The 22,653-nt window shown below is 36.9% G+C and overlaps 1 protein-coding gene across 2 annotated transcripts in view; it reads left to right on the top strand.

Annotated features, from left to right (window-relative positions):
- The window catches only part of HLTF (helicase like transcription factor), a 74,225-nt gene that overhangs the window by 42,026 nt on the left and 9,546 nt on the right, over nt 1-22,653 (top strand). Inside the window, exons 11-22 of one of the 2 annotated variants that reach the window (XM_081139228.1) lie at nt 169-248; nt 333-377; nt 1,254-1,343; nt 3,899-3,993; nt 12,000-12,143; nt 13,031-13,169; nt 15,421-15,556; nt 17,020-17,199; nt 19,630-19,754; nt 20,220-20,398; nt 21,951-22,076; nt 22,405-22,517. In XM_081139228.1, the coding sequence (XP_080995354.1) occupies nt 169-248; nt 333-377; nt 1,254-1,343; nt 3,899-3,993; nt 12,000-12,143; nt 13,031-13,169; nt 15,421-15,556; nt 17,020-17,199; nt 19,630-19,754; nt 20,220-20,398; nt 21,951-22,076; nt 22,405-22,517 (1,452 nt within the window). The remainder of the gene's footprint in view (nt 1-168; nt 249-332; nt 378-1,253; nt 1,344-3,898; nt 3,994-11,999; nt 12,144-13,030; nt 13,170-15,420; nt 15,557-17,019; nt 17,200-19,629; nt 19,755-20,219; nt 20,399-21,950; nt 22,077-22,404; nt 22,518-22,653) is intronic. The other variant, XM_081139229.1, reaches the window with a different exon arrangement.

Raw genomic sequence — 22,653 nt, forward strand, 5'->3', positions numbered from 1 at the left:
TTTTAGCAAATTTCACTTTCATTTGTCAAATAAAGTTTCACTTGAATTTTTTTTCAAAATATAAGCAGGGGAAAGACAAAAGCATTTGTATTGCATTTGTTAAACATTTTAAAATTTATAATCATTTTGTTTTTGGCTGATAAAAAATTTGCATATACTTAATTTTAGAAGAAAAACTGCTGTCCAGTATGCTGAAAGCAGCGATTCAGAGGAAATTGAAACTAGTGAATTGCCACAGAAAATGAAAGGTAATATGAAATGGATTTGATTTGCTGCTGTGTCCTATATTCTGATTTCTTCGTGTGAGCATTTTTGTATTTGGTTGTTTGTAGGCAAACTGAAAAATGCACAGTCAGTGACTAAAAGCAGAATAAAAGGTATGTATATACATCTCACTATCTATAATTTACACTTAAAAATTATTAAGGAAAATCTCCATTGATTTTCATCTCTCAAGCTTAGGATTCTTTAGTAATAGTTCTTAAACTTGACTACAGTTTACATATGAACTATTCATGGAGCTTACCAGTGATGTTAATTGAATGAGGCAAACTGCAAAAATAGTTTTAAAATAAAATGTGTAAGAGAAAATATTTAAATCAACTTTAAACAAAACAAAATGATTTTTTACTACTTATGACTTTAATAAAAACATTATTCATATCTATCTAAATTGTAATTTCAAAAGTACAGTGGGAGTATGTTCTCGGAAATAATATTGTTCACATTATTATACAAATGTAAGAATAATCAATGAGTAGCTTATTTCTTTATCTTTAAAACATATACCTTATTTTCTTGTCCACTAAATCAGCTCATACTGTATTCCTAGTTGGTTGAGAAATTGTATTGCATTTGGAAAATAACTTACCACCATTGACTGAACTGAAAATTTGGTACCCTTTTCATTAGAAGTCAGACACCTGTTTCCTTGAAAAACTTGTTCCACGTGGGAGCTGAATCACTTGACATATGGCTGCTTCTACTTTTATATCTCTTCCTCAGGAACTATTTTTATATCTCTTCCTCAGGAAGAGGAACAGTTTATCACTAATAACTACATTCCTTCTGTGAGCTCAGTGTCAGAAGTGGCAGTTTTGGTTACCAGACAGTGTTTTATTCTTACTTAATAATATAAGCTTTTAAGGTAGTGTGGAAGTGGTATTCTATTTTCTTTCCTCAGAAAGTACTTGTGCCTAAGCACAGGAGAGAATGTTTTAAATATCTTAATGATTCTGTGGTTTTTACTTCAGCAGGATCTTCTAAGATTAAAGAAGATATGGACTTTGTTTGTGCACTTACTTCATCTACCCCTGCAACAAAAAAGAAAATGTTGAAAAAAGGTTAGTACATCTGCTGGTGTTTTAGCTTTTATTTTGTTTCCTTTTTTTTCAATGGAAAAATTTTAAATGACAAAAGTTATAAAACCATATTATAAGAACTTTATAAAGTAGAGAAAGGAAAAAGTACATAATTCCATTTTTTGAAAAGATGTGTTTTGATATGTTTTCTGTCCAGTACCTTTTTGTATTTTGTTTATTTTAGTTAGGTCAGAAACTGATGGGAGGAGGTCCCTTACTCATCTGAGTAGCAGGGACATGTCTTCTAGTGAAAGCACAGAGCAATTTATGGCTGCTTTAAAAACTTAATTTAATTTGGACTAATTTAAATTATAATAAAGATTTACTGCTTGGTATAAGTAGAACCTTCTTTTCATTTAAGAATGTTAGTGATCTTTATTTTTTATTGTAATTTTGTATTTTGTAATTGATAGGAAAACAACACTGCTTAGAAGTCTCAATATTTGAGATGGAAAGAGATTGAACCTAGGGTTAAGGAGATTTGGGACAACTTATATCTCTGTACTGTAGTGTCTTCTATTTTACATGTTGCAGATACAACAGACAAAAAGTGTACTTTCATGGAACTTAGGCCTAATGATGGAGAAAACATAAAATTAATAAACACATAATTATAGATAAGTGTGTGAAAAATAAAGGAGGATAGCAACATCAAGATTGACTGAAGGGGCCTGTGTAAGGTGACATGTCAGCTAACGCAGAGTGATGAAAAAGAGTGAACTTTGGTCTAAGAATCAAACAATTAGTAATAGAAAATGTAGGCATTTCAGGTAGATTTTTTTTTGGCCCCAATTTTAGGAATTTTAAGCAATGTTGAATTCAGTTGAGATAGACTTAGAATTGAGATAGAATTAAGTTCACACAAAAAGACCCTTTCTGTTGCAGACACATAGCAGTAATACAGGAGAGAAACTTAAAAAATCATAGCTGCGATATAACCAAAATAAACATATTTCTGGAAGAGAAACAGAATAGAAACAAAAATCAGTGAGTGGAGACAGAAGCCATATATTGCAGTAAATAGTGATTTCTTAAATAAGACACACAAAAGCATAGGAAAAGATTAATTAAATTCAACAACATTTAAAATTTCCATGCATCAAAAGGTAACAAACATTGAAAAATGTTAAGGCTGAAGAAGATATTTGTGATAAGTATAACTTACAAAGGATTAATATCTAGAATATATAAATGACCCTGTACAAGTCACTTAGAAAAAGACAGTACAATAGGGGAATAGCCACTAAGAATATAAATGTATAATTCTTGGGAGGAAAACCCAAATAACCAATAAACATAGGAAAATATATGCAGATTTAATCATTGGGGAAATGCAAATTAAAAGAACAGTGAGATACCTTCTCACCCATCGTATTTATAAACATTAAAAAATCTCAGTGCCAAGTATAGGCAAGGTTGTGAGCAACTGGAACTCTCATGCACTGTGGATGGGAATGTAAATCACCGTGGAGAGCAGCTAGACCAAGTGTGATGACGCTAAAGATAGACCACCGAGCCCTGGCTTGTCACTCAGGTTAGAGCGGCAGCCCGCACACCGAAGGGTGGAGGGTTTGCCCCCCGCCCCCAGCTGGGCGCGTGTGGGAAGCAACCAGTCCATGTGTCTCTTTCACATTGATGTTCCCCTCTCCCCTCCCCCCTCTCCCGTCTTCCCTCTCCCCTCACATTCCTCCTCCTTCACCTCCCTCCTCCCTCACCTCTCTCTCCCTCTCTCCCTTCCACTTTCTGAAAATCAATGGAAAAAAGTATTCTCGGGTGAGGATCAATAAAAAATAAACTTTTTATGTATATATGTATATATATGAAGGATAGACCACCTAGAACTCTATAGATGTGTACAAGGAGACATGAAAAAATAGTTTTCACTGATGCATTATTTTAGTGAAATTGGAAATAATGTAAGTACTGCCCAATAAGGAATGGAAAATAAAATTGGAGGGTCTCTTTCCATAGGCTGCCTGAGTTTCCTCACAACATGGCAACTGGCTTCCTCCAGAGAGAGTGATCAGAGTGAGAGAGAGAATCTAAGTGAGAGAAGCTGCATTTTTTATAACTTAAGCTCACACAGAACAACCCTAGTGCAGTGTAGGATGGGACTACACAAGGTTGTGACTGTCAGGGAATGGATTGTCATTGGGGGCCATCTGGTGTCTGGCTACCAAATTAACTATAGTATAAATTCAGAGAATTGCATAAAACAAATGTTCATCTTATTGAATAACTTAATGAATATCATGAGGTATTCCAAACTTCCTCCTTGTGCCCCCCTCCAGTGAGAATCCTCTACCTATCCTCATGACTAGTCTCTATTTAGGTAGATATAAAGTTGTTTAAATGGCCAGGTAAAAATCTAGTTACTGTTACTTCATCATAGCTGGAAACAGAAGTCCATCTGCTTCATTTTACTTCTTCCTAATTTATTTTTTCATAGAGGCACATTATTGTCATTTCTTTATTGACTTCATATATATTTGTGGGGAAAAAACACCTAACGTTAGTGTCACTGATTATTCTTTCAGGAGCATCTGCAATGGAGGGTTCAAAGAAAACTGATGCAGAGAGACCAAGAACAACACTGATCATCTGTCCACTTTCTGTGTTAAGCAACTGGATTGTAAGTCTTCACAGTCTCTTAAAATGTGAAATAATTTATATTTGTCTTATAAGATAAAAAGTACCTGGGGAGGGGGTGGGAGGAGGGTAGAGGGAGTCAGTGGGCAGGGGGGAAGGGAACATCTGTAAAACTTTCAACAATAAAGATAAATTTTAAAAAAATACATAGCCTGTTGAAATGCCATACATTGGGAGAAATATGCTCAGTCAGCACTTTTTATATCTAAGTTCAAATAATTGTTAGGTGAATTGGAGATACTGCTGAATGGAAGCAATTTTCCTTTGAAGATTTATAGTAGAGAAAGAAACATCATCAGTTGCTATAAGATTTGTACTTCTGCCTCTGCCATTCTGTCCCCCAGAGTAGGAAATGTGTATAATTTAACACCACCGTATTTATGAACTGTTGGAAGCTCTTCTAAGAATTCCACTAACATTTTGTTTTTATAACAGCTTGTAAAATTTAATGAGCTCCTGTATGCTCAGTTTTTTTCGGTATGTTCTTTTTATAGATTTTCTCATTTAATCCTCACAACTATTCTCATTTTCTAGGTGACCAAATTGAATTACAGAGAAATTAAGTAATTTGCCTAACATCAGCTAATAAATGATGGAGCTAGGATATGGTTGCCAACGTTCTGACTCTAGAGCCTGTGTTTTAAGGCTGCCGGCCAGAAAATGTGCTTTATTTTTCCTTCCAGATTGCTTTGCTGTTGTAAAATATTGCAGTGGAATGGAGCCTGTTTATGTGTTATGTGTAAGGAGCAGCTTGGCTATGTTTCCTTTCCAGCGTGAGCTTCATTCTGCGTGTTATGATGAAATAATGAGTCTGTTGGAAGCACTGTAAACATACAGACCACTGGATGTGAACTTACATTCTTGTCACCTCTAAGATTGTCTGCCTCTCTCCTTGGTCTTTCTCATTGGAGGTGGAAGAGCCCTGCTCTTTGCGAGACCAGCACCTTGGCCTATGCATTGGACTTCGTCTCTTCCAGCCTTTGCATTTCTGTTATTTCCCCCTTGCCTGGTTTATTCAGCCTGTCCCCCCCCTGCTCTTTCATGAAGCACAGTTAGATCTTTCTCATCTTTAAATACTTTCTCTGGATTGTCTCACATTTAAGTTGCTACTCGGCTACTTTTTTTTCACTGTTATACCTCTTGGGGTTTAATTTCCACTTTGTGCTTTTTCTTACTAACATCTTAACTTATTGTAATCTGGTTTCTGCCACTGATTCTCTAAATTGCATTGGAAAAGATTAGTAGTTATTGTCTAATTCTGTGGTTTCTTTCAGTTCTTCTTGACTTTTATGTAGCCTTGCTTTCTTTGACTTATCTTTTTAAAAAAATATATTTTATTGATTTTAGAGAGAGAGGAAGGGGTGGGACAGAGAGAGAAACATCGATCGGTTGCCTGCCGCACGCACTACAACTGGGGATGCACTCACCTCGACTGGGGATCAAATCCCTGAACCGGAACTGAACTGATTACCTTTTGGTGCCTGGGGTAACAACCAACTGAGCCACACCAGCCAGGGCAACTTATCTTTCTATTATAGGTTTTTGTAGTTTTTTGTTTTTTCTTTAAATTAAATGTTCTCCTGCTTAGAGTGCCATTTTTCTTCTTACCACCAGAATGAATTTTAGTTCTCTCTTGCTCTTTTTTAATTCCAACAAAACTATGCTTTTTCTTTTGATGTGTTGTCCATTATGGGAAGGACAGTACCTGGGTACTTGAGTGGCATTTTCAGGGGAAGGTTTTACAAGTATTAATGGAGGTATGAACAACAGAACTGATTTCTTAAGAGCTTGGGGGTGTGGATATGTATTTTAAGAATGGGTACTCAGGGTGCCGAATACACAACACAGTGTACAGATGATGTGTTGTGGAAGTGTGCACCTGAAACCTGTATAATTTTGTTAACCAGTGTCGTCATCCCAATAAATTCAATAAAAAGGGACAAAAAGGAGAAAGGTTGAATTCACTCTAAAAATATAAAAATAAAAATGGGTACTCAGTGTTTTATTACAATTTTATATTTGGAAAACAAATGTTTTGGTAAAATCTTGCCTACTGAGGTTATGGAAAAGGAATATTCTAAAGGAATGAGGAATGGTTGGGCATATAGGGATTTCTGGCCAAGAATTAGAATTTTGTAATCTTGCAACAAGCTATTCTCTTCCTGGCCCCCAAGTAAAGTAAATGACCTGGCACCTAATGAGCAATCTAGATCTACCTTATTTCCACTTCTTTGTCCTCAAACATGGGCAAGAACCCAGTTAAGGGATTAAGATACCAGTTTCACTTCCACCACTTACTTTTCCTGGATATTAAGATTGGTAATTTACCCTCCCAATGTAAAATGAAGTATCACTTCATTCACACATACGTACACGTACACATATAGCGTAGCACAGTGACTAGAATCTCAGTATTGTAGTTCTCTATCTCCAGAAAACTTAATCTTTTTCTATTTCAAGTTTCAACCTTCCAGATATGCTGTGCTCAGTTTCAAGGCAATTCCTCTGGTTCAGTTTTCTCACCCTGGATTCTTTCTCCTTTCCTTCACCAGGTTTCTTGGTAACATGTTCTGTTTTCACCTTTACTCTTTCATGTTTTATCCTATCTCCCCTTTTGCCTTTGCTGTTTCAGAATTCATTCTCTCAGGCCCACGGTGGCCCGGTTTTTCTCCCCCCGTAGACTCTCTGTGCAGACCGTCAGCGACTTCTTGTTGCCCTGTCTAGGGAGTTCTTTTTCCCTTTTCCTCTGCCCTGGCTTTGTTTCCACCTTTTTTGTAATCCACCTTTAAATCTTGTAGGGAGAGGGAATGAACATAAATTAAAAATTTTATAATTAGTTTTATATTTCTTCTTGAAACTTTGATATTCTTTCGTCTCTCCCAAATTTTGTTTTCTACCCCACCTTTCTGACCACTGGTTTCTTCACTTATATTTTTCTCCCATGTTTCCTAGTTTGCCTTTTTTCCCCTTTAAAGCGTGATATATTTTTTAAACATTATGAAAAATTTTAATGAGCTCTTCATTTACTCAACAAGATTAGAGAATTTCAAAATTTGCTTTATTGTTATTTTTTGCTGGAATATTTTGAATCATATCCCAGAAATCATGTCATATCTCCCAATAGAAGCATAAGCCTGCTCTTTACTTTTTATTTTTTTAAATAAGGTAAAGGATTTATTTATTTATGTTACATAAAGCACGTCCAGAGACCTGCAAATCAGAGCTGGTGTGCTATTCTTATACCATTTCATCATCAGCGTCACCTCATGGTCCTAAGATGGTTAAAGCAACTCCAGCCATTGCGTTACGTATCGGGAAGGAGGCAGCCCCTCCCAGCCAAGAGCTTTCTAAGAATTCCATAGAATTGTTTCTTACATCTAAGCGGCCACTTGTATCATCAAGGCAGAGGGGAAATGTGGCTCTGTGTGCTACACATGTTGCCACAGCACTCACTCTAGGGGTTCTGTTTATAAGGATGGCGGGGAAAATATGACTCAAATCTCCACTACAACAGATAAGTTCCCTGTTCTCAGGGAGTTCGTGTTCCAGCAGGGAAAATGAGATAACCAGTAAGAAAACAAATTACAAAGGTAATTTCAGATGGTGATAAGCCCTGTCAAGAAAACAGAATATAGTGTTGAAATACAGAAGGTGATGGAAGAGTGGGGGAACTCAGTGTGGACTGGGAGGGCAGAAAACACTTCCAGTTTAGACATCCTGATCTGAAGAATCTGAGCATTCTCCCCCGCCCCCACGGAAGAGGAGAGTAGTGATAAGTAGGTTTTCTATAAGGAAAGTAGGTCCTCATTTTCAGAACTCTTAATTCCTCTTATTATTTTCAACCCCATCAAATGGGTACAAAAGATGTATCAGATACTTTCAGTGGCAAGAGATAGAAAACCTACTGAAATGGCTTAGGCATTAAGGAAGTCCAGAAATAAGGGTGGCTTCCAGGGTAGTTGATTCAGCAGCTCTGTGATGTCATCAAGGATGTGGGCTTTCCTGTTTCTTGGCTCTGACATTTCCCCCCTCCCACCTTTTATTGTATTTCATTTTTTTCCATCACCTTTTACTCCCCCATATACCCTCTTCTACCTCCACCTACCCCCTCACTCCCACAGTCACTACACTGTTTTCCCTGTCCATGAATTCTTTCTTTTTTTTTCTCAATCCCTTCACCACCCCCACCACCAACATTCCACCTCCCCACCCCCACCACCAGCGTATCTGCCTGCTCTCTATCTATGAGTTTGTCTTTTTTGCTTGTTAGTACAGTTTGTTCATTAGATTCCACTTATGAGTGAAACCATATGGTACTTGTCTTTCTCTGACTGGCTTATTTCACTTAGCATAATGTTCTCCAGGTCCATTCATGCAGTTGCAAAGGGTAAAATTTTCTTCCTTTTTACAACTGCATAGTATTCCATTGTGTAAATGTACCACAGCTGTTTTATCCACTCATCTACTGATGGGCACTTAGGCTGCTTCCAGATCTTGGCTATTGTAAATAATGCTGCAATGAACACAGGGGTACATATATATAGCCTTTCGAATTAGTCTTTGGATTGATTCAGATATATTCCTAGAAGTGGAATTGCTGGCTCATAAGGCAGTTCCACTTTTAATTTTTTGAGATAACTCCACACTCTTTTCCATAGTGGCGGCACCAATCTGCATTCCCACCAGCAGTGCTTAAAGGTTCCCTTTTCTCCACAATCTCGCCAACAACTTGTTGATTTGTGAGGTGATATCTCATTGTGGTTTTAATTTGCATTTCTCTGATGATTAGTGACATAGAGCATCTTTTCATATGTCTGTTGGCCATCTGTATGCCCTCTTTTTGGTGTTGAGTTTTATAAGTTCTTTATAAATTTTGGATATTAATCCCTTACCAGATGTATTGGTGAATATGTACTCCCATTCAGTGGGTTATCTTTTCATTTTGTTGATGGTTTCTTTGGCTCTGCAAAACCTTTTTAGTTTGATGTAGTCCCATTTGTTTATTTTTCTCTTGTTTTCCTTGCCCAAGGAGATACTTCAGAAAAAATACCACTAGAAGAAATGCCTGAGATTTTACTGCCTATGTTTTCTTCTAGGATTTTTATGGTTTCAAGTCTAAGTCTTTAATCCATTTTGAGTTTATTCTTTTAATATATCTTTATTGATTTCAGAGAGAGGAAAGGAGAGGGAGAGAGAGAGATAGAAACATCAATGATGAGAGAGTCATCGATTGAGCCCGCAACCCGGGCATGTGCCCTGACCGGGAATCGAACCCCGATCGCCTGGATCCTAGGTCGATGCTCAATTGCTGAGCCACGCCCAGCCAGGCTTGAGTTTATTCTTGTGTATGGTATAAGAAGGTGGTCTGGTTTCAGTTTTTTGCACATATCTGTCCACTTTTCCCAACACCATTTATTAAATAAAGTCTGTTTGCTCTGTTTGTGCATGGAGTCAATCCTCAGCGTGGCTGACAGGCTCAACCCCCAACACAGCATGCAGTCTACTGTGCAGGTGCTGATCACATGAAGTGGAATTCACCTCAGCAGGGTCTGATGCCTGCCGTGATCTCTCTGTAGATATGCTGCTTGTGAAGCTTATTGGATCCGGCTCTGTTGTTGTATGGAACTGGCCACTGGGTGTATTGATTCTGGGCCTCTTTGGAGGGACCCTGGTGCAGGCCACTGTCAGATTGTGTGTGACTGGCTCTGGACAACCTGCTTGAAGCTATCAGCGATCCACAGCTTTTGGTCCCCTCTGCTGGGCCTGAGTGCATGTAGAAAGGACCAAGCTACACACCGAGGTCTGCTTTTACTAGCACCAGACCCTGGGGCAGGTGGGCAAAATCTCAAAGTACCCAGAGAACTGCCTCTGCCTGCAGGCTGGCTGTTGGGCTCAGTCACTTAAAGAGCCTCTGGCTGTACTCAGCTGGGTTTAAGCTCACAAGGTGGGTCAAGAGGGATTCCAACAGGTGGGGCTATTGCTTCCCCCCAGGCTGATGTTCCATGGAGGGTCGTGTTCTGCCTGAGAAAGTTGGCTTGTGCAGTATGTGTGAATGACTCAGCACAGGGATATTGGCAGCTGACCTCTCAGCTGTCTCCCAGAGCCACCAACCCTGGTCTCTCCTCACACAGCTCTAGTCCACTCTGCCCTCCCTCTGTTGGAGCCCAGGGTAAGTGGCTGTGAAGGAAATTTTGTGTGTTGGCCCTTTAAGAGGGTACCTGGGTTTCTAGTCATCTCTCCCTGGCAGAGATAAGCCCTGCTGCTTTTCACAGCCAGATGTTATGTGGACGCCTTTCCCTGTTCTGGTGCTCTAGACTGGGGAGCCCAGCCTGGGGTTTAGACCCAAAATTTCTCAGGGGGACCCCCCTGCAGCTTAGGTATCCCTCTAGAACTTCAGCTGCCACCCGTGGGAGCCCAGCCCTCCCTCTCGTGCCTCCATGTTTCCTCCACCTTGATGTGCCTCTTCTGTAAGTCCTTGGTTATAAGGCTTCTTTCTACCTAGTCTTCAGTTGGTTATTCAGGATGGTTTTTCTATATTTTAGTTGTATTTCCAGCTTGGTCCTGGGAGAGTGCCAGTACCTACTCTGCTGCCATCTGGGATCCTCAAGCCTGCTCTTGAAATATTGGCGTCTAGAGGCTGTTCCTCATTGTCGTGTTCTCCTTAGAAAATCTTAATCACTTTTCTAGTTTCATGTACTGTCTGATGAAAACTTTAAAGTCCATAGCTACGCTTGTATTATAGGCCGATATTAAATTTTCCTGGTATTCTTCTCTAGTCAGATATTCTGTAGTAATCCAAAATTTTAAATGTCTGAAATACACTCATTATGCCCTTCTCATCTCTACTCCTGCTTTCGCCTTCTTTATTTTAAACGTCTCTATGTCTTTATCACACAGTTGTCCTAGACAGCCATTTTAAGTCATAGCAGCTTCTTTGTACTCTCTTTTATGAAAATATTCCATATTTGATTAGTCCTCAAGTCCCACCAGTTCCTTCTGAGTGTCTTTCTTTCACACTTTTTCTTTGCATTCTGTTCTTGCGCCGTGTTGGTTTAGGGCTTCACCATCTCTCACCTCAGTGATTTCCCAGCCGTTTCTCCTTGGTGTCTTCTGTGTTTATTCTAATCATATATATATACATATTTTTTTTGCTTGGACTCACCCACATACATTGTTTTCATGTTAAAAAACCCAAGGCTCAAGTTTTAAAAACCTGTAATGTCCTCAAGGACAGGAACCAGTTCTTATATTTTGTTTTAGGTGTACTACCCTTCTGCTTCATACCTGGCACATGGTAGGCCTGTATTGTATAAAAGTGGATACTGCTCTTGAATCTTTGCCTACTATCTTGAAAATACTGGTTACTCTTCTTTTACTGTTTAATTTTGATACTTTTAAGTCTACTAAGTAACTAGAAGCATTAAAGATCCTGTGTGTTAAAATATTAAATAAAAAAAATAAATTTACTTACTATTTTAAAGACACTGTATTTTTTTCCTGTTAAAAGTAAAGTGGCTGCTCGTTGGTAGGTCCAGGCAAAAAATTTAAAAAAATATATATCTTAATTGATTTCAGAGAGAGGAAAGGAGAGGGAGAGAGAGAGAGATAGAAATATCAATGATGAGAGAGTCATTGATCGACTGCCTCCTGCACGCCCCCCACTGGGGATTGAGCCTGCAACCCAGGCATGTGCCCTGACCAGGAATCGAACCCCGATCGCCTGGATCCCCAGGTCGATGCTCAACCTCTGAGCCACACCCGGCCGGGCCAAAAGTTGTATAATATATTATTATAGTATATATGCCAGTTTTTCTGACAATAAAGTAATGATTAGTATTTTGCTATTTTAATTTAGATTGCAGGAAACTTGATTTTATGTAATTTTAATAGTGTGATTTGTGACACTGCACCAAGATGGTACTTCTTATTCACTTATTAAACCTGATACTAATCTGCTTATTATTTAAAATATTTCTAATTTTCTTTTAGGACCAGTTTGGACAACATATAAAATCAGATGTGCACTTGAATTTTTATGTTTATTATGGTCCCGATCGTATTAGGGACCCAGCTTTGCTTTCAAAACAGGATATTGTTTTGACTACATACAATATTTTAACTCATGACTATGGAGTAAGTATGCTGATACATAGAGATTTTCAAAAGTTTAATTTAAGAAATATGCTTCAGGTTTCTAAAGTGTTCTAAAATTTAAGCTTTATACTCTTTTTTCTTTTGAAATACTTAAGAATACACAGTAAATAAATAGGAATTTGTGTTTTAATATTTTTCCAAAAACAAAAAGGTTGGCTTTTCTTTAGATAGGAATGTAGGAACACTTTCCATTTATAACACTTGAAGTTAAATTTTAAAATTTGAATTGTAGCAAAGTCTATATAACCATTTGTCAATGAATTCTCTTTTGAATATTCTAGAATATTTTCTATCACAATGATTTGATTGTCTCACTTTAAAACTAAGCTATTTTTGTAGCTGAAATTTGTGAGTTTCCTAATTCATTTAGAAGTCTAATTGTTGTTTGCCTATAATTCCAGTTGTTGTTAAAATGCTTTTGAAAACACCTTATTGTCAAAATTCCAGTCTTCTGATCAGAACATTTACTTTTACATAACAGAAAGTAGTTATGTTATATTCAAATAATCCTTATAACTGATAATTTTTATATTATTGGTGTGTTTTAGTCTGAGGAAGAGCAGCTCAGTGTACTGAACCAAAATCACAGCAGAGACTGCCTGGGTTTCAGGGCTGACTGCCACTACCTAGCTGTGGTACTTTGAACAACATACTTCATACCTTGATACTTCAACTTTTTGTGTAAAAAAGGAATAATAATACTTCATAAGATTGTGAACTTTCAGTAAATTAATGTGTGTAATGCTTAAGGCAGCACCTATCATGTAGTAAGTTAATATTGAGAATATTAACTCATTGCTTATCAAATTACATGAAGTACTATTGTACCTTCCTCTGTTTTAATTCATATGAAACATTTACTTCAGATGAAAGGGGATAGTCCACTGCATAGCATAAGGTGGCTGAGAGTGATCCTGGATGAAGGACATGCCATACGAAACCCAAATGCTCAGCAGACTAAAGCTGTACTTCATTTAGAAACAGAAAGAAGATGGGTATTGACAGGTAAGGATAGCATTATACTTTTTAAAACATTAATTCCCAAATATGTATCATTAGGTAAGTTAGTGAGGTAACTTTGTAAACTTCAAGTGGATATAAAGGCCGTGTCAGTATTAGTCATAGAATCACCTAATGAAACATTTGGCTTGTTCAGTTTATGGGACAACCCCGGGCTTATTTTTGAACCTTGGAGTTCACTAGACACCCTAATCCTCCAGTTAGAATCTTGGCTTCTGCACTTTCCATCTGGGAGTCTGTCTGCTTTTCTAGAGGATGGGGAAAGAACATAAACTCGAGTGAGTTTTTGCCTTCTTGCTAGTGCTATTGATTTAAATATCAGATAAGCAATGGACTGGAAGAATTACGTCACTAAAATGTCCATACTACCCAAAGCAGCCTCTAAATTCAATGCAATCCCTATTAAATTACCAACGGCATATTTCACGGATATAGAACAAATACTTCAAAAATTTATGTGGAACCAAAAAAGACCCTGAATAGGTGCAGCAATCTTGAGAAAGAACAACTAAGTTGGAGGGATCACAATACCAGATATCAAGTTATACTACAAAGCCACTATAATAAAAACGGGCTGGTACTGGCACAAGGACAAACATATCGATCAGTGGAACAGAACAGAGAACCCAGAAATTGACCCATGCCATTACTCTCAATTAATATTTGAAAAAGGAGGCAAGAACATACACTGGAGTAAAGATTGTGTCTTCAATAAATGGTGCTGGGAAAATTGGACAGGTACAGGCAAAAAACTGAAACTAGACCACCAACTTACGTCATACATAAGAATAAACTCAAAATGGATTAAAAACTTAAATGTAAGTTGTGATACCCTAAAAATCTTAGAAGAAAATGTAGGCAGCAAAATATCAGACATCTTATGTAGCAGAATTTTCACCGATACATCTAGGGCAAGAGAAACAAAGGAAAAAATAAACAAATGGGACTACCTCAAACTTTTAAAAAAAGCTTCTACACAGCAAAAGAAGCCATCAAAATGAAAAGGGAACTCACTGTATGGGAGAATATATTTGCCAATGATACACCTGTTAGGGGGTTAATTTCTGAAATATAAAAAGAACTCATACAACTCAACAAAAGGAAGACAGACAATTCAATTAAAAAATGGGCAGAGGACCCGAATAGACACTTCTCCAAAGAGGACATATAGATGGTCAATGGACATGAAAAAATGCTCAATGTCACTAATCATTAGATGCGAATTAAAACTATGAGGTATCACCTCACAGCTGCCAGAATGACTACCATCAGTAAATTAACAAGTGCTGGCGAAGCTGTGGAGAAAGGGGACCCTAGTACACTGCTGGTGGGAGTGCAGACTGGTGCAGCCACTGTGGAAAACAGTACGGAGTTTCCTCAAAAAATTAAAAATGGAACTGCTGTTTGACCCTGTGATCTCACTTTTGGGAATATATCCTAAGAATCCCAAAACACCAGTCAGAAACAATATATGCACCCCTATGTTCATAGCAGCATAACTTACAATAGCTAATATCTGGAAACAGCCCAAGTGCCCATCAGCAGATGAGTGGATAAAAAAGCCGTGACACATTTACACCATGGAATACTACGCAGCTGTGAAAAAGAAGGATCTATTACTCTTTGAGACAACAAGGAGGGACCTGGAGATTATTATGCTAAGCAAATAAGCCAGTCAGAGAAAGACAAATATCACATGATCTCACTTACATGTGGAATCTAATGAAAAAAATAAATGAACAAAATTGAACCAGAGGGATGGAAACATGGATCAGACTGACGAATCTTAGGGTGGGGTGAGGGTGGGAAGAGATTAAGCAAAGAACATATGCGTATATGCATTGCCTATGGACACAGAATAGGGTGGTGAAGGCCTGGGGCAGGGTGGGAACTGGGTGGAAGGGGGCAATAGGAAGATAAAGGGGGGGACATATGTAATACTCTCAACAATAAAGACAAATAAAAAAATAAGCAAATGTTTTTGATAAGGAGAAAGCTGAGTTTACTGGGTCTATGGTCTTTTTCTTTGTTAGTATGGCAAATGAGAGCTAAAAATTAGAGCAAAGCTGTATTATGAGATTGTAAATATGTTTAACAAGCGATTATTGTCACAGCTTGGTAGTGGGTGTGCCTGGTACAGCATGTCCATTTTCAGCTGTTGTCTCAATGCAGTCAAATAGCTATACTCATTAGATATTCTGGTTGTTGAATTTTTACAATTTCCTGTTATTTTTAGGTACTCCAATTCAGAATTCTTTAAAGGACTTGTGGTCTCTTCTTTCTTTTTTAAAATTAAAACCATTCCTTGATAGAGAGTGGTGGCATAGAACAATACAGCGCCCTGTCACAATGGGAGATGAAGGAGGGCTTAGGTAAGTGATTTGCTGATAACTGATTAATATTAGCTACAAATGACTGTTAGCAGCTTGAACCAATTTCCACCTTCATTACTGTTTAACTTGGCTATTGGCTTTCCTCTCCAAAAAGTGTTTACAGCTTCATGCCTTTTACTCTCAGAACCTAGTGATTCTTGTTTGGGGAGACAAAGATTTCTAACTACTGCTAAGACATTAACCCTCCCTTTCCATGTTTTTAGTCAAACAGAAAGAAAAGGTAGAGCTTTAGGGTCTTTCTATGTTGCTGTTACCTCTGAAACCACCATTAATAGATTTAAGTAGTGACAGGAAAAATGTTCTTTGCTCTGAGGGTCCAAAATGCACTGAAGTTCCATAACTTATCTTGTGAGGCTTTATATAGTGGTGATTATGATGGAATGATGTGCAGTGGCATCAACAAGAGTTTTATAGGAGTAAGTTGTTTCTGGTGGAGACAGATAAAAGTTGAGAACATAGATAGAATTCATCTTGGTAATAGCCATTTTACAAGGTACTAGCCTAATGTATTTTAATTATTTTGCCTAGAATATTGGTTTTCAAACATAGGGTTTGGGACTCATTAGTGGGTTGTGAAATTACTTAGAAAAGAGGGCAGCTGGCAGTATAAAAGAAAATACTCTAGAAAAGAAATAGAGTAGAAGATTTAAGAAAAAAGCAGAGCACATCACACACAGTATTTTGTGGAATATTTGTTTCTGTCATATGTGTTTATATGTTTGCTGGATGGAGTGAAATGTGTTTCTTACTGTGGGTTTCGTGGAAAAGGTTGAAAACCCACTAACCTAGTTTGCAATACTGTTTACTTCATTCCTTAGAACCAGCTATTTAAATTCTAATTTAAGAAATTGTACTTATATTTCAGTGTTAGGCAAAACCTTTTCTTAAAAAATTAGTATTCCTCCTTTTATTCTGATATTGAGATGGGGAGTGTAGAATTATAAAACCTAGAAGGCATTTGTCCCTCTTCTGGATTGTCACATCGTGCTATTTTTTCATTACTTTATAAAATTTATTTACCTTGATTTTCATTTTACTAAAAAACATTTTAAAGGCATTTATATATTTTTGATATTTAGTATAATTCCTTTCACTTAATAGGTGCTTATTAAGAATGTGAGTATTGAGTATGGGTGATATAGCCGAAGAGTTGAGAAGTAAAAGGGTTAGTAATCAGAACAAAAATGGGGAGAAGAGCATAAAGATTAAACTGTGTGACAGGTATTGAATTGAGGGCAAATTTCAGTGTATCTGTTGATGTAATTTTCTATTTGTAGAATATGTCTGTGATTATAAGTTTATATAAAAGTCCAAATAAGAGAGAAAAAAAATCCTTTGCTAAGGTTATAAAACAGTAATAGCTTAAAATACTCTTTTTTGTTCTTGTTGAATCAACTTATATAGAAATAAGAAGTTATGTAATTATTTGTTTTATTTTCTAGGCGTTTGCAGTCCCTAATTAAAAATATTACACTTAGAAGAACAAAGACAAGCAAAATTAAAGGAAAACCTGTTTTGGAGTTACCAGAGCGTAAAGTATTTATTCAGCACATTACACTTTCAGATGAAGAGAGAAAGATTTATCAGTCTGTGAAAAATGAAGGCAGAGATACTATTGGAAGGTATGGAGAAAGAAAGCCATTTTAGAAAATAATTTTTATTTTCTTTGTTTCTCATTTAACTGAATAGAATTTTTAAGATATGTTAGCAGCAAACTTTGAAATATACTGAAAGATATTTAGTTCTTTAACTCTATTTAAACTACTTTTCATGAATTAATAGTTGAAGTGAATGAATATTATAATTCACAAGGTAAGTAATTTCTTTTTTATTTATTGATTTTAGAGAGAGAATATTAATTTGTTGTTCCACTTATTTATGCATTATTCATTGGTTGATTTTTTTTTTTTAAGGTTTTAAAAAATATATCTTTATTGATTTCAGAGAGAGGAAAGGAGAGGGAGAGAGAGAGAGAGAAACATCAGTGATGAGAGAGTCATTGATCGAGCCCGCAACCCGGGCATGTGCCCTGACCGGGAATCGAACCCCGATCGCCTGGATCCTAGGTTGATGCTCAACCGCTGAGCCACGCCCGGCCGGGCTATATTGCCTATTCTTACATTCTTGAATACTTAGAAGTATTTGTTCCCATAAATTACTGTTACTTATAACAGCAGATACTTATTTTATATAACTTCACATAGTATTCTGAATGCTCTGCATGCATTAACTTTTTATAACAACAGTCCTGTGAGGTGTGTATTATTACTGTTTTGCCACTGTGACAGCCACGGAAGCTCCAGACAGAGGTTAAGAAACCTGGCTGGGTATCAGTTGATTCGGGCATCATCCCAGTGCACCAAGGTTGTGGGTTCGATTTCTGGTTGGGGCACATACAAGAAGCAACCATTGACTGCATGGATAGGGGAAACAACAAAATCAATGTTTCTCTTTCTCCCCCTTCCTCTCTCAAAAAAAAATCAATAAATAAAATAAGATTTAAAAAAAAGGAACAGAAACCTGCCCGAGGTTCATAGTTAAATTGGCAGGGTCAGGTTTTGAATTCAAGACAGTCTAGCTTTAGAGTCTGTGCTCTAATCATTAGGCTAAATTTCTTTTATTGCCTTACTAAAGTATTAGATTGGCATGTTTTTGGATCACCCATTCTTCCTTCAGAACCTGTATTGCCATTGTTTTACTGCATTTTACAGGGTGTGGCAAAAGTAGTTTTACATTTATTTGTGTAGAAAATAATGCCATCATTAATAAGTAATAATACAAGATAAACTCTGTTTCGCATACTCACAACTGTAAACCTACTTTTGTCCCACCCTGTATATTGAATGTTTCTGTGGAAAACCATGATTTTATTTTACTTTTTAATTTAAAGTCCAGCAATTTGACTAAGGACCTCTCTCTCGATTTTTTCTGTAATATTACCCTTTAAATCTGTGGACTCCAGGCCTTTCCCCCACCTTTTCCTGGAAAGTTCTTTAAGTATTGTTTTCTGTTCCATTATGTTTCTCTCTGTGTATGTTGGCTGTTCTTTGTTTTTTTGTAGGTATCATTTTCTTCTAATTGTTTGAATCTTTCTGTTTAATTTTGCTTTCTCAGTCCTGTTTCCCACATCCTTTCCTGTGTTGTATCAGTGGCTGGTCTCTTTAATGTGCTGGCTTTGGTTTCTGATGGTTCACTTTTCTCCTTCCTACTTGAGCTGTACTAGCTCCTCTCCCTTCTCTGTTGTTTTGTCCTACCTTTTCAAAGCTCTTTGTCTCTGCTTTAAGATAATGGTTTTTTTTAGAGGAATTGTTTTATTGAGTGCTGTTATATCATAGCAGTATCCTTGGTCATAATTTTTATTTGCTCTGTGTCAACACTTTTCTGGTGAGTTTTCTGTCACTACCATTTGTTTTCTCTCTTGGTCCTTGCTGATTGTGACTTATCTATGACTGTCTTGAGTTTTTTCTGGACTAGCTATTTGCAAGAGATTCATATGAAGGGGACAGGGTCATAGCTGTGTCCCAGACTAATAGGAAATATTCCTATTTAGTTAGGACTCGCGGTTCCATGTAAATTCTTTTAGGTTTTAATTGTGCCCGTATAGCAGATCGGAAGCTTTATGGTTTCCTACAGCGTGGAATGCTGTGCCCATAGTCTTTTCTGTTTTCTCCTTCAGCTTACCTTCCGTCCTTGGTGTAAAATTTGTCCAGGGAAATTCAGGCCACCAGTCGCACACCTGGTTTTTGTTTTTGCACGTGAGAGAAGTTGATTGTACCTCAGGGCGGGTGGTCTAATTGTGCTCTGGAAGGTTTTTTGAGATCTGCAGTCAGGCCTTTTGGCATCTTCCTTATTGACTTATACTGCAGTTGGCAGCTATTTCTCATATATTTTGCTTTTTTGTTACAAATCTCACTTGGTTTCATTAAAGGTAGAGTTTGCTTTTCTGTTTTTTATTCTTGTTTTGATGTGATTTCCAGAGAAGAGAACAATGCCATTTTATTCCACTGTTTTCGAAAAGGAAACATTATAATATTTAACGTTTTTACCTGTAGGTATTTTAATGAGGGGACCGTCCTTGCTCACTATGCAGATGTCCTGGGTCTTCTGCTGAGATTGCGACAGATCTGTTGTCATACCCACCTTCTTACCAACGCAGTGTCTTCTAGTGTCCCCTCGGGTAGGTAAATGGGATTGGTCTACACCATTGTATTTGTTAGAGATACTTAAATCAGGAGGAGAAGTTTTTCATATGGCCTAAATTTAGTTTACTTGTCTAATAGACAGTGTTTTTAATATAGGACTCAACTGGGAATATACCCCAAAGTCTTATACCGATGAAATGTGATATTAGTGAGGTCTTCCAGGATTTTCACAAATTGATACTCTCAGATCCTTTATTCTGTGATAGTATGTGCAGATCGTGTTAAAATGATGCTTCTGTATAAGGTATAAAATGTGGGTTGGCTGCTATTTTAGTTTCTGAATTTTTCTTAAAATTTCAAATTTAAACCATGCTTTTTGCCTGTAATGGAAAAAGAATAAAACTTCCCAAAGCAAAACTTTCTCCTGTATAAGGAAGAGTAACTTGTCTAGTCACATTACAAATTTTGCCCTGAAGTTAATGTTTCAGCCTTTTCCCTAGGAAGCGATACGCCTGAAGAACTGCGGAAGACGCTGATAAGGAAGATGAAGCTGGTCCTGAGCTCGGGCTCCGACGAAGAATGTGCCATCTGCTTGGACTCCTTAGTGGCTCCCGTCATAACGCACTGTGCGCATGTCTTCTGTAAGCCCTGTATTTGCCAGGTCATCCAGAATGAGCAGGTGCGTTCCATGCTTAGTACAGAGTCAGGGTTGGAGGGAGTGATCACCGAGTGCTGATGCTGAGTGTGATGGAAACTCAAGTCCAACAGACTGAGAGTTTTGCGGATTTACTAATGAATCTTTCATGGTTAATTATAACATTGTTTTGGTTTTTTAAAAATATGTCTTTATTGATTTCAGAGAGAAGAAGGGAGAGGGAGAGATAGAAACATCAATGATGAGAGTCATTGATCGGCTGCCTCCTGCATGTCCCTGACTGGGGATCGAGCCCACAACCCGGGCTTGTGCCCTGACCGGGAATCGAACCACAATCTCCTGGATCCTAGGTCGATGCTCAGTCACTGAGCACGCTGGCCAGGCTATATAATTGTTTTAATAGGTGATATATTTCTTATAATTAAACCCTGTTAACCTAAAAAGACATTATATTTTTGGTGGCATGTTTCACAGTCAGTATCCTAGTTTTAGTTGTTTACATCATTGCTGTCCAATAAATAGATAATATGAGACACAAAGATAATTTTAATTTTTTTAGTAGAAACAGATGAATTTAACTTTTAGAATATATTTTTGTTTAGTATATCTAAAATATTAATGAGATACTTTGTTTTTTAACTTAAAATTTTATTAATAAAATTTAAGTTCCAATTCCAGTGGTATTGTATACACTTATAGTACATCTAAATTTGGCTCTGCCACGTTTCAAGGGCTCAGTTGCTGCATGTGGCTATTGGCTATGGTATTGATTAAGGTAGATCTAGATTCTTATGTACGGTGGAATTTTTTGAAGTGAAATAATCCTTTAAGCAGTCTTTCAACTGAGGTAGAATTTTTAAAAACATTTTAATGTGTAATATACATATAGAAAAAAATGTACAAGTCATGATTGTACAACTCAGTGAATTATGAAGTAAATACATCCAAGTAAGTACTACCTAGGTCTCCTTGTGTTTCTCCCTATCATTTACCCTCTCCCTCCTCCTCAAAGGTAACCCCACTATACTGACTTCTCACATTTTTTAGTTTCAGAATCTTTTTTATTATAATGGTATTTGGTATGTAGTTATTTAAGAGATAATCTTATTTTATTAGCATGTCTTGACACAAATAGACACAACAGATACTGCTTTGAATGAACCAATAGGATTTAACAGATCTAGACTGGCTTTACAAGCCATTAAGAAGGAAAATTTTTTTCTAAATAGTTCCAACTAGTGTGCTGTATTGTAGTTAGGTTCAAGAAACTGTTATTCATGTTTTCTTTACTTGTCTGCAAATAGTGTAGCAATAGTGTAGCATTTATTGTTTCAAGTTCTTGATGCTAGTCAAGATGACATACTTCTCTTTTTCACCCATCCCATTTACCACATTAGAACATTGTATCTGCCTGGAGTTCAGCAGTATGGATTTGTATTAAATGGATGAATCTAATAAAAGGTTTAATAAAATGCTAGCTATTAGAGAATTGATGACACTTTTTAAAAATTTTAGGTAAATTTATATTTCTATTCCTCCAATAAGTGTCACTCATGCTTTGTTCTTTCTTATGTAGCCACATGCTAAATGCCCTTTATGCAGAAATGACATACATGGGGACAATTTACTAGAATGTCCTCCGGAAGAACTGTCATGTGACACTGAGAAAAAGTCCAACATGGAATGGACATCCAGCTCAAAGGTAAAATATCTGAGTATTTGTTTTACGTTCATAGAAAGAAATACCATGTATAAAAATGATAATTATGCTTTTAATTCTGTCATTTGAATATTATACTTTGTTGGTGATTGGTGGCTTCTTTATTTCTAGTGGTGACTTTCAGAGGAAAGAGAGAGGTTATATTCAGATTATGATAATATTTTTCAGTCTTAATTTTAAAAATCGGTGGTCTTCTACTTTTGCATTTTAGGGAAATAACATAGCAGCACCTTTCTCTTCATAATAAACATTTTTGAATGTATTTTGCCAATTCTAAATGGAACCTAATGGGCGTCCTAATTTTTTGCAGATCAATGCCCTGATGCATGCATTGATTGACTTAAGAAAGAAGAACCCCCACGTAAAAAGTTTAGTTGTTTCTCAGTTTACAACGTTTCTATCTTTAATAGAAACACCGCTCAGGTAAGTCTGACAGTGTTTCTCACTTTCAGGAAAGGATTTCTATATGTGTTTTGATTTGGGTAACAAAAAATACTTATGTTTTATCAGTTTAATTTATTTCATCTATCTAAAACAACATTCAGAGTCACAATAAAAA

This window comes from Miniopterus schreibersii (assembly GCF_964146895.1).
Source record: "Miniopterus schreibersii genome assembly, chromosome: 5".
Lineage (NCBI taxonomy): Eukaryota > Metazoa > Chordata > Mammalia > Chiroptera > Miniopteridae > Miniopterus > Miniopterus schreibersii.